This window comes from Lynx canadensis, chromosome F1 (assembly GCF_007474595.2).
Source record: "Lynx canadensis isolate LIC74 chromosome F1, mLynCan4.pri.v2, whole genome shotgun sequence".
Classification (NCBI taxonomy): domain Eukaryota; kingdom Metazoa; phylum Chordata; class Mammalia; order Carnivora; family Felidae; genus Lynx; species Lynx canadensis.
This window is the reverse complement of record NC_044319.2, coordinates 53,179,930-53,195,593: the sequence shown is the minus strand read 5'-3', so window position 1 is coordinate 53,195,593 and position 15,664 is coordinate 53,179,930. Positions and strand designations below refer to the sequence as shown.

The window sequence follows — 15,664 nt, the reverse complement described above, 5'->3', positions numbered from 1 at the left end:
ACAGAAATCTGTTGCATTTCTATACACCAATAATGAAGCAGCAGAAAGAGCAATTGAGAAAACAATCTCATTTGCAATTTCACCAAAAATAATAAGATACCTAGGAATCAATCTAACCAAAGAGGTGAAAGACCTGTATTCTGAAAACTATAAAACACTGATGAAAGAAATGGAAGACAATATAAAGAAATGGAAAAACATTCCATGCTCATGGATTGGAAAAATAATATTGTTAAAATGTCTATATTACCCAAAGTAATCAATACATTCAATGCAATCCCTATTGAAATACCAACAAGATTTTTCACAGAACTAAAAGAAACAATCCTAAAATTTGCACGGAACTACAAAAGACTCTGCATAGCCAAAGCAATTTTGAAAAAAAGAAAGAAAGAAAAGCAGAGGCATCACAATTTCACTTTGTTATATTGGAAAGCTGTAGTAATCAAAACAGTATGGTACTAGCACATAGATCAATAGAACAGGATAGAAAACCCAAGGAAAAAAAACACAATTACATGGTCAATTAATCTTCAACAAAGAAATTGTGTTGGGAAACAAATGGTGTTGGGAAAACTGGACAGGAACATACAAAGAATTAAACTGGACCACTTTCTCACACCATATACAAAAATAAATTCAAAATGGATTAAAGACCTAAACATGAGCCCTAGTGTCATAAATATCTTAGAAGAGAGCACAGGCAGTAATTTGTCTGACATCAGCTGTAGCAACTTTTTTCTAGATAGGTCCCCTGAGGCGAGGGAAACAAAAGCAAAAATAAACTATTGAGACTTCATCAAAACAAAAAGCTTCTACACAGCAAAGAAAACAAACAAAACTAAAAGACAACCTGTAGAATGGGAGAAGATATTTGCAAATGGCATATTCAATAAAAGGTTAGTATCCAGAATATATAAAGAACTTATAAAACTCAACACCCAAAAAACAATCCAATTTTAAAAATGGGCAGAAGATATGAACAGACATGTCTCCAAAGAAGACATAGAGATGGCCAACAGACACATGAAAAGATGCTTATCAACACTTATCATCAGTGAAATGCAAGTCAAAACTACAATGCAGTTATCACCTCACACGTCAGAATAGCTAAAATGAAAAACACAAGAAACAACAGTTGTTGGCGCAGGTGTGGAGAAAGGCGAACCTCTTGCACTGTTGGTGGGAATGCAAACTGGTGCAGCCACTGTGGAAAACAGTTATGGAGGTTCCTCGAAAGTTAAAAATAGAACTACCCTAAGATCCAGCAATATCATTATCCAGTATTCAACCAAAGAATAATACATCACTAATTCAAAGGAATATATGCACCCCTATGTTTGTAGCAGCATTATTTACAATAACCAAGATATGGGAGCAGCCCAAATGCCCATCAGTCCATCAATTGATGAATGGATAAAGAACGAATGTATATATATTGTCCATCCATAAAAAAAGAATAAAATCTTACCATTTGCAATGACATGGATGGAACTAAAGAGTATAATGCTAAGTGAAATGCCAGTCAAAGAAAGACAAATACCATATGATCTCACTCAGATGTAGAATTTAAGAAACAAAACAAATGAGCCAAGGCAGGGATGGGGGTGGGGGTGGAGAGAGAGAGAGAGAGAGAGAGAGAGAGAGAGAGAAACCAAGAAACAGACTCTACTATAGAGAACAAACTGATGGTGACCAGAGGGGGAGGTGGTGGGGGACGGGTTAAATAGGTGATGGGGATTTGTTTTTTTTTGCAGGTTGAAATCATTTTATAAGATATAAATCTATGGTTATGCAACATTTCTATTATTTTTTTTCTTTTTAAGATGACTATTTTTTTATTTTTTTATTTTATTTTTTATTTTTTAAAATTTACATCAAAATTAGCGTATAGTGAAACAATGATTTCAGGAGTAGATTCCTTAATGCCCCTTACCCATTTAGCCCATTTCCCCTCCCAAAACCCCTCCAGTAACCTTCAGTTTGTTCTCCATATTTATGAGTCTCTTCTGTTTTGTCGCCCTCCCTGGTTTTATATTAGTTTTGTTTCCTTTTCCTTATGTTCATCTGTTTTGTCTCTTAAAGTCTTCATATGAGTGAAGTCATATGATTTTTGTCTTTCTCTGACTAATTTCACTTAGCATAATACCCTCCAGTTCCATCCACGTAGTTGCAAATGGCAAGATTTCATTCTTTTTGATTGCTGAGTAATACTCCATTGTATATATACACCACATCTTCTTTATCCATTCATCCAGCAGTGGACATTTGGGCTCTTTCCATACTTTGGCTATTGTTGATAGTGCTGCTATAAACATGGGGGTGCATGTGTCCCTTCAAGACAGCGCACCTGTATCCCTTGGATAAATACCAAGTAGTGCAATTGCTGGGTCGTAGGGTAGTTCTATTTTTAGTTTTTTGAGGAAGGTGATGGGGCTTAATATGACTTGTGATAAGCACTACGTGACATATGGAATTCTTTACTCATTATATCGTACACCTGAAACTAATATAACACTTTATGTTAGCTAATTGGAATTAAAATAAAAAACTAAAAACAGGTAATATAGTCAAGAAAGTAACATACAGGCCTAATATATAAAACTTCAATTCTCATAAACCAAGAGCCTTCTGATGTCCTAACCTAAGATCAAAAACAAAAGGGCCTTAATTTGGTCAAATTCACAGGAGAAAATGTATCAAGAGCTTTATAAGTAAAGAAAAATGTAAGTCTCTCCAAGATATTAAATATAAATGATTCCATCCACCTTTGTTTTAAAATATAAATATACAACACATTAAATTAAACAACAGAAAGGAACAATCACTGGTGCCAGCCTGTGTCATAAAGTGCTATGCTCCTTATCTCAGTCTTAGGAACACAGATCTTCTTGAACTCTGTCCTTAGTTTTGATGGAATAAAACACATATCTTCTGCTGTGGAAAATGTACAAACTTGAATATCCCTTTACAGAGTCAACGTCTCCTTGCATGGAACAGCATTGCCATCTCGCCATCTTTTAGCATATTTCTCCTTGGCATCTTTACAGTGCTGTGGTGCTTTTGTGCCATGAAGTAAAATGAGGCAGCAAAGAGCCAGTCAGAGACCAGATTTAGCCTATTAACCAGAGATTTCTCGGACTCAGACCAGGGTGTTCTACAACCCAAATTCTCAAAGAACAGTAAGAGAAAGTCCAAGATGATAAGCAAAATTAATGATTTCCAAGCCATGTGATGAGGAAGTTCCATGGCTTATCAAATCTCTTGTCATTTTAACATTATGATACACATAAATTGCCATTGCTAATCTGAAGACCTTACACTCCATAAGGACCTGAAGACAACGGGTGTGAGATGAAAGAGAAAACCGGGATTCATAGCCCAATGGTTCCACCTGTGAGCTGACTTTACACAAGTCGGTCTTTCTCCCTGAGTCTCTGTTCTGTGCGTCTGTAAAATGGAAATAGCGATAGCACCTACACTTGGGTTGTTGCAAAGATTACAGGAGGTAATTTATATAACTGGCAGACACTGTGTAATGTTCTGTAAGTAGTGATGGTTCTTTGGGGGAAATTATTTTTGTCTTCAATTATTTATTTTGAAAATGTATTTGCTTCAGCATTTGCTAGGTTCCAAGCCCCCTGGTTTTAAAATGATAAAACTGTGCACTGCAGGATTGTGTTTGTAAATTTTTAAGACTTCTTTAGAATTTCCCTGCATTTTGTCATTTTTCCTTTGAATTCAACATCATATTTTTATGCTTAGGGTATAATGTTTCCACTCAGAAAAGAATTGTTGTGGAATAAAACACACCTTCTGCTTTTTTAAATGTAACCTTAACTCTTGTCTACCTCAGGCTTTGTGGAAATTGTTCAGTCTAGTGCAGCCTAGGGGATATCATAGAAATGCCTCACACACTAACTCTGACCATGTAACCAATGGTTAAAAAATCTATAATATCCAGACCTGTCAATCTTTTAGTTTCAGATGCACAAAATCCATTACAGAAACCCTGTAATATATGGAAAGATTAAAATCTTAAATTAAAGTTTTTCCTGGTGCCTAGAAGGATTTTGAACTCAGTAAACAGGCAGATGATTTTGACTTGTGTATAATCTACAGTTGATTTTACTGGAAACTACCTCATGCTGTGTTTTGATTTGGATAATAAAAACATTTTTCTGTTTCTGAATAGTCACAAATATATGTCTTAAACAGAAAGAAAACAAACTTGTTATAACCAGAGGTTGTTTATTTGCTCACAATCAAGAGCTTTCTGGGTATTCACCATACCCCCCTGCCATTACAAATGATGACATCATAAGCGGAACTGAAAAAAATGGCTAAACATTCCATCCCTATAGTTCCCAAATCTGAATGAACATTAGAATCACCCAGAAAACTTTTGCAAAGACCAATTCTCAACCCCAAGTTTACTGAATAAAAGTCTCTGGGGATGAAGTTAAGAAATCTAGATTTTTTTTAAGTTCCCCTGATGATTTTGATGTGCTTCAAATTTAGTAGTCATGAATCATACACCAAGCAAAAGTGGTCAATTACAATATTTCTTTGAAAACATGAATCAAACCACTTTCTCTTGAATGTACAAACCCAAAATGGTGGTTCAGTTAACTGTTTTTTTTTTTTTTACACGTATTTTGTTTTGTGGTCGGTGTGAATAGAGTGACTTTACACAGGTAAGTTGCTGGAGGAAAAAAATATCTATGCGACTGCTTGGCAACAGAACATTACCTAGGCAATTAAGTGTGTTTTCAGCTTATAAATTATTGTTTCAATGATATCTATAAATTAAGTCTTAATACATGTTTATAAATCCTACCAGAAAAGGAAGTGAGGCCCCGGGAATGTGTGAGAATATTCAGGGGAAGTATAATTGAAACACTATTGACAAATATCATTTATATGCATAGTATCACTTGTTTATATTTGCCATTTGTTAAATTTCTAGTATATGCCAAACACTTTGATAAGCACTTTCCTTGCTTTACCTCAGTCAATACTCATGCAAACTCTGGGTGACAATATCATTATCTCCATGTTAAGATAAGAAATTTGAATCTCGGGGTGCCTGGGTGGCTTAGTCCGTTAAGCGTCCGACTTCAGCTCAGGTCATGATCTCACGGTTCATGAGTTCGAGCCCCACATTGGGTTCTGTGCTGAGAGCTCACAGCCTGGAGCCTGCTTCAGATTCTGTGTCTCGCTTTCTGCCCTTCCTCCGCTCATGCTGTCTCACTCTCTCTCAAAAAGAAATAAACATTAAAAATTAAAAAAAAAAAAAGAAAGAAAGAAATTTGAATCTCAAAGAAGTGATAAGATATACTCAAGGTTACACAGCAGAGCCGAGATCCAAATTCAGGTCTGTTCTCTACAACTGCCTTGCGAATGCAGTCTCTGCGTGTCTTTGGCTTAACTCTGAGATCCAAATCAAACTTTTTATTTATTACCCAACGTCTTTCAGATTTGGGATACAGCAACTCTGCTCTTTGAAATAGTAGCCCAGAGGGCCAAGCAACAGAGCTAGGTGTTGGCAAAAACCAAATGTTTTTGGCTGGAAATGTCAAGATCAGAAGAATTAATTGTGGAAATGGTGAGCCCCTAAAGGGAAAATATCTACCTGGCAATAGTTTTCTCCTGTGGCGTGAAGGAGCTAGTAACCAGAAGTCTTTGCCTATCAATCCAAAAGTCCAGGAAGAATAGACATGACTTAGCAAAGCCAGATTCCAAATGCAGAAAGATTTTAGTAAGGTGGGAGAGGGAGTCATTTCTCAAAAGTCCACAAAAAGAATATTCAAATACTATTTTAAAACCTTGGTAGACATTCTCTTACCTTCCAGTAAACCCCGGTTCCCTTTCATATCATTATTACTTGATAAGATAAATGTCAGTAGTAAGATTATCAAAATACTTCAATTGCAAGCTCTAGAAAATCAAGATTTCTACTCTTTTGTATATCATTTGTATCTCCAAATCAGATGGTGCACAAATAGCATATCTTTATAAAATGTTTGCTGAATTAATGAAAGAACAAATAGTGAGTAAGCTTCTAATATTCATCAGTCAGTTGAGTATAAATAAATTTTGGACTTTCTGCTGCTTAAAATTAGTCAAACACTTGGTTTCCTTTAGAAGCCTATTCCTGCCTCCACAGTAACTCAACCTCAAACACACATGGACATGCACAAATACATATTTGTATATTCACACATACACAAATACATATTTCTTCTTTAAAGACAAACAGGACACATACACATATTTTCCAAATGCTGTATGTCATCTTCTGGATACCTATCTTTTTTTTCCACTTATTTCTGAAAAGGAAATCCTGGTTTCTAGGTGGAACGGGGTCAACCATTTAATTTTTCTGGGGCCTTGGGCTAGTTGCACAGTGTCTCTGAACTCCAGGTTTCTCATCTGTGAAAGGGGATATTAAATGCTTACCTTGTACTGCTGTTATGCAAAGTCAGTGAGAGAGCATGGGTAAGCATTTAGTGGGCACTACCTGGATGCTGGCTATTATTATTCAAGCTACAGATGTCAGCCAGGCTAGTTTATTCCCAACCATTCCTTCTCACCTTTTACCAGCTCCTGACCTCAGGTCAGGACTTACACATTCATATTAAATACAGCAAAGGATATATGTTCAACTAATGGGTAAAAAATCATAGAAAATGAAGAAGCAAATATTTCATGTAACATAAATGGTTTACTCAGAATAAGAATAGAGATATTCCTGCTGTTTCAGAAACCAAACATTCAAAATTATTTAAACCCTGAAGGCAATAATGAGTCTTTCTAATTTATCAAGGTGATGACTATATTTTGAACTATTCTAGCCCTTCATCATGTTCTAATTAACAATGTCACCGCATCCAACACACTTTTCTCACTAAAGATTGTGTTATTTGGGTTTCATGCATAATATCAAAATACTGGTTCTTGTCCATTAACATTCATCTCTTGGTCCATTAGAGAAAAGAATTAGCAACAATTCTTCTATGAGAAATCATTTCAATTAACATTTCTTAGAAATAAAAAGATATTGGTTAGGAATAAAAATGCTTTTTATTGGGGCGCCTGGGTGGCGCAGTCGGTTAAGCGTCCGACTTCAGCCAGGTCACGATCTCGCGGTCCGTGAGTTCGAGCCCCGCGTCAGGCTCTGGGCTGATGGCTCGGAGCCTGGAGCCTGTTTCCGATTCTGTGTCTCCCTCTCTCTCTGCCCCTCCCCTGTTCATGCTCTGTCTCTCTCTGTCCCAAAAATAAATAAACGTTGAAAAAAAAAATTAAAAAAAAATGCTTTTTATTAACAAAGTTTTGATAAAGGGTATTTAGGCACAATATAGTGTATCCACAGACATTAGGCATCTTGGTGGTCAGTTAGCTCATCAACAGCAGTGTATTAGATCAGTTACTAGCCATTTAAAGCCAAAATAGGCATTAAGCTTTCTAAAAAATTTACATCACATTAATTGGGATTCAACAATAACAATTATTTTAATTTTCTTATAAGTGCAAAACCCAAGCTGAACTTCAGAAGAAAGTGTAAAACTCGTTTCAGTGATTTACATTTTATGTAGAAGAGTGTTAAATCCGTCTTTTCTCAGCTAAATCGAGGTATAATTGACAAATGAGATTATAATATATTTAAAAAGTACAATGTGGTGTTTTGACATATATACATTGTGAAAGGATTCCCACCATTGAGTTAATTCATGCAAGCATCATCTCACATATTTATTTTTTTTCTTTTTGGTGAGAATACGAGTTCTCTCTTAGCAAATTTCAATTATACAGTACTGTATTGTCAACTATAGTCACCATGTTATATCTTGGATCCTCTAACCTTATCCATCTTATAAGTGTAAGTTTGTACCCTTTTACCAATTTCACCCTATTTCCCCCATCCTCCAGTCCCTGGAAACTGCCATTCTACTTCGTTTCTAGGAGTTTGATTTTTTTTAAGGTTCCACACATAACTGATACCATAAGTTATTGTATTTGTCTGGCTATTTCACTTAGCATAATGCCTTCCAGTTTCATCCATGTTGTCACAAATGGTAGTATTTTCTTCCTTTTTTAAGGCTGAATAATATTCCAGTGTGTGTGTGTGTGTGTGTGTGTGTGTGTGTGTGTGTGTATTACATTTTCTTCATCCATCCATGGATAGGCACTTCAGTTGTCTCTGTAACTTGACTATTGTGAATAGTGTTGCAATGAACATGGGAGTATAGATAGCCCTTGAGATAATTATCTCATTTCCTTTGGCTATATACTCAGAAGTAGAATTCCTGGATCATATAGTAGTTCTATTTTTAATTTTTTGAGGAACCTCCTTTCTGTTTTCCATAGTAAACTGGAAATATGAGTTTGCATTCCTACCAACAATGTACAAACATTCCTTTTACTTTACATCTTCACCAGTATTTGTTATCTTTTCTCTTTTTGATAATAGTCATTCTAACAGGTATGAGATGGCATCTCGTTTTTCATTTGCATTTCCCTAATCATTAAGGATGTTGAGCACATTTTCATGTGCCTGTTGGCCATTTGTCTGACTTATTTGGGAAAAAAAATGTCTATTCATAGCCTTTGTCCATTTTTTAATTGGTTCATTTGTTTTTTTGTTATTGAGCTGTATGAGTTCCTTATATATTTTGGATATTAGCCCCTTATTAGATGAATGGTTTGCAAATACCTTCTCCCATTCCACAGGTTGACTTTTCCTTCTGTTGATGGCTTCCTTTGCTGTGCAGAAGGCTTGTAGTTGATGTGTCACACTTGTTGAGTTTTTTATTTTGTTGCCTTTGCTTTTTTTATTTAATGAATTTCTTGCTTTACCGAGTTCTTATATGTAGTAGACATTTTTCTCAGAAATTTACATGTATCTCATTTAATGCTTTTAACAATCTAATATAGTATACCCTATTGTTTTGCCCATTTTACTAATTAGAACAAATCAATATAGATATTACCAAATTTTGTAATCTGGGTTATTTTACACGTAGGTGTTAGAACCAACCCACAATGGATCTGACTCCAAATTCTGTAGTCAAAATCACTGTTATATTTTCTCAGTATTTTTCTACACAAACAGTGCCCAGTGCAGAAAGCAAATGATTTTTTTCTAACTTCTACTATGATCCAGTTCCAAAGCTAAAAAATAACTTCGCTATAAATATAGCAAATATGAACGAGGACAATGTAATTCAAGAGCAGCCCGTCCGATAATCCAGTAGGAGTGTTTTATTTGTAGCTTAAGACTCCATGAGATATAACTCACTAGCCTTTGGGTGTATTGATTCCTGTCTTCATTTTAATGAACATAAGAATATTTGCTGAGCCCCACTCAGGAGCAAGGCATAATGCTAGACACCCTGAGAGCTACAAAGAAGAATGAGTCATTGTCCTTCCTGTCATGAACCCTATTATCTATTAGGCTAGAAAGGCCATAAAATGATAAATATTATACAAAGTTATGTAAAATTTCCATATAGTTGGAATGGATGTATGTTGAAGAGAGTCTTGTTTCCCTTCCAAACTTCCAAAAGGGCATAACCAAAATATGCCTACCAAAATATACAAGCAAGAATTTAGGCTGATTTGTTCAGAGCATTACATTAAGTGCAACGAATGCTTTGAAGCAAATGCAGCTACCAAACCGAATCAATGGTTTTCCTCTTAGAATTGTTGCTGCTCCAGCTCCTAAAAAAAGATTTTTAAAAAGGATTATTTGATTGACTTGCCCCATTGTAAAGTACGCACCTGCCGTGAAATGAAACCATGGAGGGAAAAAAAAAAAAGTTGAATAATTTAACTTTTTTATTTGTAAAGGTAATCAGGGTTTTTCTGATTACATCTTAACTTCATAAATGTTAAATAACCTATCAGCGTCTAGTTGTTGTAAATTATGAAAAGGAGCCTTGCAAGGAATATTAACCAACGAAATCCTTGTTCTTTAGTGAACAAGAAAATGCGTTATGGCAGCTTGTCATTGTGCCACTGGTAACTTTGACACCAAATAACAAAACTGCCATTTGCACTTAGGGTAAATTGGTTCACTTGAGCTTCCACTGCTCCTCTTGCTCTGACATAAATTTATGAACTCGGGAACTAACCAAGTCGTGTGGCTTCCCAGCTGACTTTAACAAATATGCCCATTTCATTTCATTTAGTCATCAGAATACCAGGGGGCTAGGTCGTTTCAGACTCATTGCAGATGGCACAGGGCTTCCAGGAACACAGGAAGCTTTCATGTCACAGTCCCGTAAATGATGACAGTGGAGGGGCCCTCTTTCCTAAACACATGTCAGTGTTTGACATGCTCACAGCTTCAAGGAGCATTTTCTGTTTCAACACTTCATAGGTATATGTAAAGGACATTTATTTCCAATTAACCAAGACGTGAAAAATACATTTTCCAGGTTCATGCCTTGACTGGCCATGTTTAAACCTAGACCAAGGTTATGTCTATATTTGAAATGTAGCAGAAGCGCAATTGTGTTCCTTGACCCCCTAGGAGTTCTGTCCTTCTAAGCAGAGAAGTTACTGGAAGCAGACCAGTAGCTATAGACTGAAGACATATGTCAGATGAATTGGAGAAAAGACTGTTCTAAATTACTGCTAGAATTGAAAAATAAAACATCTTCATAGGAATACAGTTTGATTGTATCCAAGTATTCATAAAAAACAAAATTAGATAAAGTATTGTTATAAAGATATTTACTTGACAGAATATAACATTTACTTGTAATTGGAATAGAAACAATATAGAAGGTGAGTTCAGAGTGTTTGAGGACGCATAAAACTTTGAGAGTCATAGTTGTGGGTTTCGTTTTGCATTTTGTTCCATTTCGTTTTGTTTTGCTGAAATGTCTGCCATTTATTCAGCATTTTCTATGTTGTAGGAAAGCACTAAAATGTTTTACATGCATTTTCTAATTTAATCCTTATAGCTCTTTGTGAGATGGCTGTGAGTATCATCATTTTAGAGATGAAGAGGCCGGTGTTCATAGAGGTTAGGTAACTTATCAGAAACAAATAAGGGCAGAGGAGGGATTTGATCTGTTTCGTTCCATTCTGTGGTTTGTCTAGTTCAACATGAACGATGGAGTATTTTTCAAATGTGTGTTTGTCAAACTTTTCTATAAAATCTACCCTAGAAACAGAGAAGAAAGAATGAAAATGCAATCCCAGGAGGTCTAGTAACAGCCTAAAGCAATTACCCTAAGCTTGTGATTTCTTCAAGGTCTTGCTTTTTATCTTAAAGATTCATACAAATTTGCCATTGTATTCCAATGCGTTTGTCTTCATCCAAACCTTAGTGTGTTTTATAATTTATCATTAGGGGAAAAAATTGTTTTTTACTAATCTCTTTGGGTAAAGAGTAATATGCTGTTATATTTCAAGATACTAGGTTGCTCTGGAGAAAGCTGACCCCAATACTAGGTTCAATGTCCAGGCAATTCTTTCTGTCTTCGTTTTATTATAAATATGTGGATACAAACAGCAACCTTCCCCCCCCCCCACTGCTTTACAGACTACGTCAGGGTAACAATAAGGAGAAATTCCCAGCATGTGAGGTAGAATACTGTGCCATTCCGAATGAATGGAAATTTCCATAAACGTATCTTATTGCTGAGGTGTCCACCTGCAAACTGAGAAAGTCCCTGATCCGCTCTTCAATCTTTTTTACTACTTTGAACAACAATCTCCAAAGAACATTTTTAGTGGGGGGAAAAAGCCTGATTATACTGTTCTTTATTCTACCTCTAATACAGCACATAGGTTTTCCTTCTCCATTAATGAACCGAGAGTCTCAAATGGTCCCTATAATCAACTCTCTTCATCAACTCTCAAACTTCATTTTAATTATAGCAGTCTTGTTGGAAGCAGTAAAACCATTCCCAGTTTTGTCTTACAGTTCAGAATTAGGCCTTAAGAACCTTTTCTAAATAAACCCATTATGTGTATTCATGAAGCCATTAAAGAGAAAAATAAATTTATTTGAATTTTCTAGGCATTAATCTTTGTCTCGATATCTTTTTTCTTCATGGAAACAAAATAACATAGAAATGCCTATTACTTGAGATTCAGCAGAAACGTGGGCCCAGCCAAATTTTCATCCTGTATCTATAGAAGATTACCCATGATGAATTCATTTTAAAGCAATAGTGAACAACTAAAATTAAGTTGTGTTTTGATTGCATCATGAGTAGGACTTGTTCAACACACTGATTTTGTCAGTGTAAACTCTTTCTGTTGTCATATGGTTAGTTCTGAGGTAACTTTAGAGTTAAAATGACTGACTAGTAAAAGTTCTAATCAGTCAATAACCCTATAATTTTCTAGTCTGGGCCTTTTTAGGAAGAAAAACCCATACCAAATTTTTGTGAACAAGGAAAAGTGGGATTCTGCAGGTTTCCATCACTCAGGCAGTGGGGCCACGCATTTCCCAAATTTTATGGGTCAAACTGATATTCCAGGAAGAGGTACCATGTTTGTCCTTGTCTTGAAAATACTTCAACACAAGTCCACAAACATCCAGGGTGTGTGTGGTTCAGTTTTGGAAACCTGCTCCTCAGAACTTTAAATATTCACCTATAATTTTGTTCCATTAGTGGGAATTTTAATTTTTCCATCACTTTTTTTTTCCCAGACCTTGAATCAGTGTCCAATACCTGTTCTTTCTGGGCACCCATGTTATCTCAAAATTATCCTCTCCTTTTCCCCCCAGTTGTCCTAATCCAAATCTTCATTACCAAGAGAGAGCATAATATAGAGAGATAAGCTTTGGTATCAGATGGGCCTGAGTTCAAGTGTGACTATCCCAATTAATCAATGTGCAATCTGGAACAAATTGTTTGACTCCCCCAAGCCCTGGTTTTCTCATATTAAAAAAAAAAAAAGGTAATACAATTTACTTTACAATACTGTCCTGAGGTTTCATTCATTCAGTCAGTCAGTTAACCAACATTTGTTGAGCTGCAACTTTGTGCTAACATCTAGGCGTTGGAACCACACTGGGGAGAACAGAGTCCCTGACTTTATGAAGTTGACATTCTGGTAGTATTAGATAATGTATGCTGTCCTGCATAAAACTGGATTGCAATGAGATGGCTATTCTTGTTTGGGTTATGGCTGCAACTGAGTAAAAAAAGGCAGGGTCTACTCTAAAAATCTTACCCTAAGGGTTTACTCTAAGGCCTGTCTGTGCCTTAGGGAAACAGAAAGGAAACCCAAGAAGAATAGGTTTGGGAGTGGAAAATATAGTGATTCTGCTTTAGGCCTGTTGAGATTGAGGACTCTGTAAAGTAGGCTGTTGAAAATAGAAATCTGGAATGCAAGAGAGATATAAAGCTGGAGATAGAATTTAAGAATCGGTGATAGAATAGCAGTAATTTAAGCTATTAGGACAAAGATAATTTAACGAGGATGCGCCAATTTAGAACAAAAATTCCCAGTCTGGGTTCAGCGAAATCTAGCATCTTTCCAGGAAACAACTCATCACTCCTGACTGTGATGCATATATCCTTCAGAGACTCCTTATTTTCATCCATCCTGCACCAAATCCTGAGAGCTTCTCTGGCTTTTACTGGCTCTTCCACTCCTTATACATTGGGGGTATATCTACAAAAAACCTTCATTTTATTTTTTTAGACCTCATTTCTCAAGGGTTATTGAGTCCTGTTCTGTTGATTTCATTGTTTCTACAGCCAAGAGAAACATATTTAAGCACTACAAAGGCAAGTAATTAAACCCACAAATGTTATAAGCTATCAGATCAATGAGCAAGCTTAGCGCGAAATTCCCTCATATTCTTCATTCGAGGCTCATAGACTCTCCTTGAAAAAGAAAAGTCCATGTTGTTCATGACCAAATAAAACTTACAGGCATTTAATTATATGACTAGATTGTGAAGAGGCTAAGCTGACAAGACCTTCTTTCTTTAGGAAGCATTGTGAAAAATGACAGTTTTTGAACCCAAATTTCATATGTATTTAGGTCCATAAGTCTCCCTGACAAAGTGGACCCTCCTGACTCAATAATTAATGCACTGGGAATTCTCTAGGTAGACTATGATTTGGGTACTTTATGGGCTATTATGTCAAGGATCTGTGTCAGACTGGATGCATACACAATGCCTACAGAAAAATTATTGTCACAAGCAAAACTGGTGGGGTTTTTTATGTACTTTAAGAGTAAGTAAGCCTAGCAAAAATATATGACACCATTTCTAATTCCCTTGTGTTTTTTAAGAAGTGGAACGTGCTTTTGTTTTTATTTGCCTGTGGAGTATCCCTTTGAATAGAACAATTATATACACTTCATTTGTTTTTGAAAATGGGTGATACACATTGTTTTACTTCTGGAATATACATTCATGCAACTGTTCATTGCTACATTCAGTAATACTTAATTTAAACTATTTTAAAGAGAACATTGCTTTTAAAAGACAAATATTTGTTGGCCATTTTGTATAGCATACTTTTGTGTTTTCTCTTTCTCTCTCTTTAAAGGGATCCTTATCCCCCAAATGCCTGTGGAGTACAATGTCTTACTCAATGCTGGAAGTGTGGCACCTCTGACCACCTCTGTTGGTTATCATCAATCCATCCTTCTGGAAAATTTGGCTCCATTCACCCAATATGAGATAAGGATACAAGCGTGTCAAAATGGTGAAAGTCTTTCAGACACTTGTCCTGGGCTTTTATAAAAAAAGCATTTTGTGAAAAAAAAAAATTCATTAAAAAGGAATAGATTCTTAATTCAAATACAAAGACTAACATTTCATTTCTTATTTGTACTGGACTGTTTACCCAGAAAAATCAGAGCCTGCCATTGAGTGAAGCATTATGCATTTCTGCACATTAAATCATGAATATTTAAATATATTAAAATGGTGGTTTTGCAAAGTCTTGTTTTATAAGGCCCTTTAAAAGAAAAACACCTAGATCACATAAGGAATCATTGGTAATATAAAACGAAATAAGTATTGTGAAATTTTCAAGAAAAGGTACTCAGTTTGGTTTATTTAAGTTTTATTTGGGGGGTGAGGGGAGGCATTATTTATAAGCTGAGTTACGCTCAAATGAATCTTACGTATTTTATGGTGCTTCCCTGAACCTTATCTCATATACGCAGCTTGTCACCTTGAGTTCTGTGGCATAGGCTAGTGGTCTATGAAATCATCATCTATCTGAGTGGTCTTGAGGAAGAGCCTCCCTCAGTCCCTTCATCCATCCAAATGTTACATCATATATTGATAAGAGAAGAAAAGATGTAACTCGTATTGGTGTATAAAACATGTTGCTTCACCTTAAAGAGATGTCCCGATCTTATACTCAGCATGTGGTGGCAACCCCATCTTACATGTGCTTAGGAACTTCTATTTCCAAATGAGTATCAGTTCCCATGGAGTTGGTTAGAATGAGGGGTCTGCGATTTTGCTCTGCCTCATCTCCAAACTTGAGTCCATTTGCCCACTTCTCTCTACAAACCAGACCAAAGCATTTTGTTTTAAAGGATGCTGCTTTCTCTGATCCAGTCTTCAGCTAATCAACATAGGACTATTTTAAACCAGTGTTTTCTTTATTTGAATGCAAAATCAACTTCTGCATCTCTATGTCTCTAAAACTATGCTGTG

At 35.9% G+C, this 15,664-nt stretch overlaps 1 protein-coding gene across 1 annotated transcript in view; it reads left to right on the top strand.

The window, feature by feature from the left end:
* Positions 1-15,664, top strand: part of USH2A (usherin) — a 739,358-nt gene that overhangs the window by 611,264 nt on the left and 112,430 nt on the right. Inside the window, exon 58 of the mRNA XM_030302386.1 lies at positions 14,538-14,696. Within this exon, the coding sequence (XP_030158246.1) occupies positions 14,538-14,696 (159 nt within the window). The remainder of the gene's footprint in view (positions 1-14,537; positions 14,697-15,664) is intronic.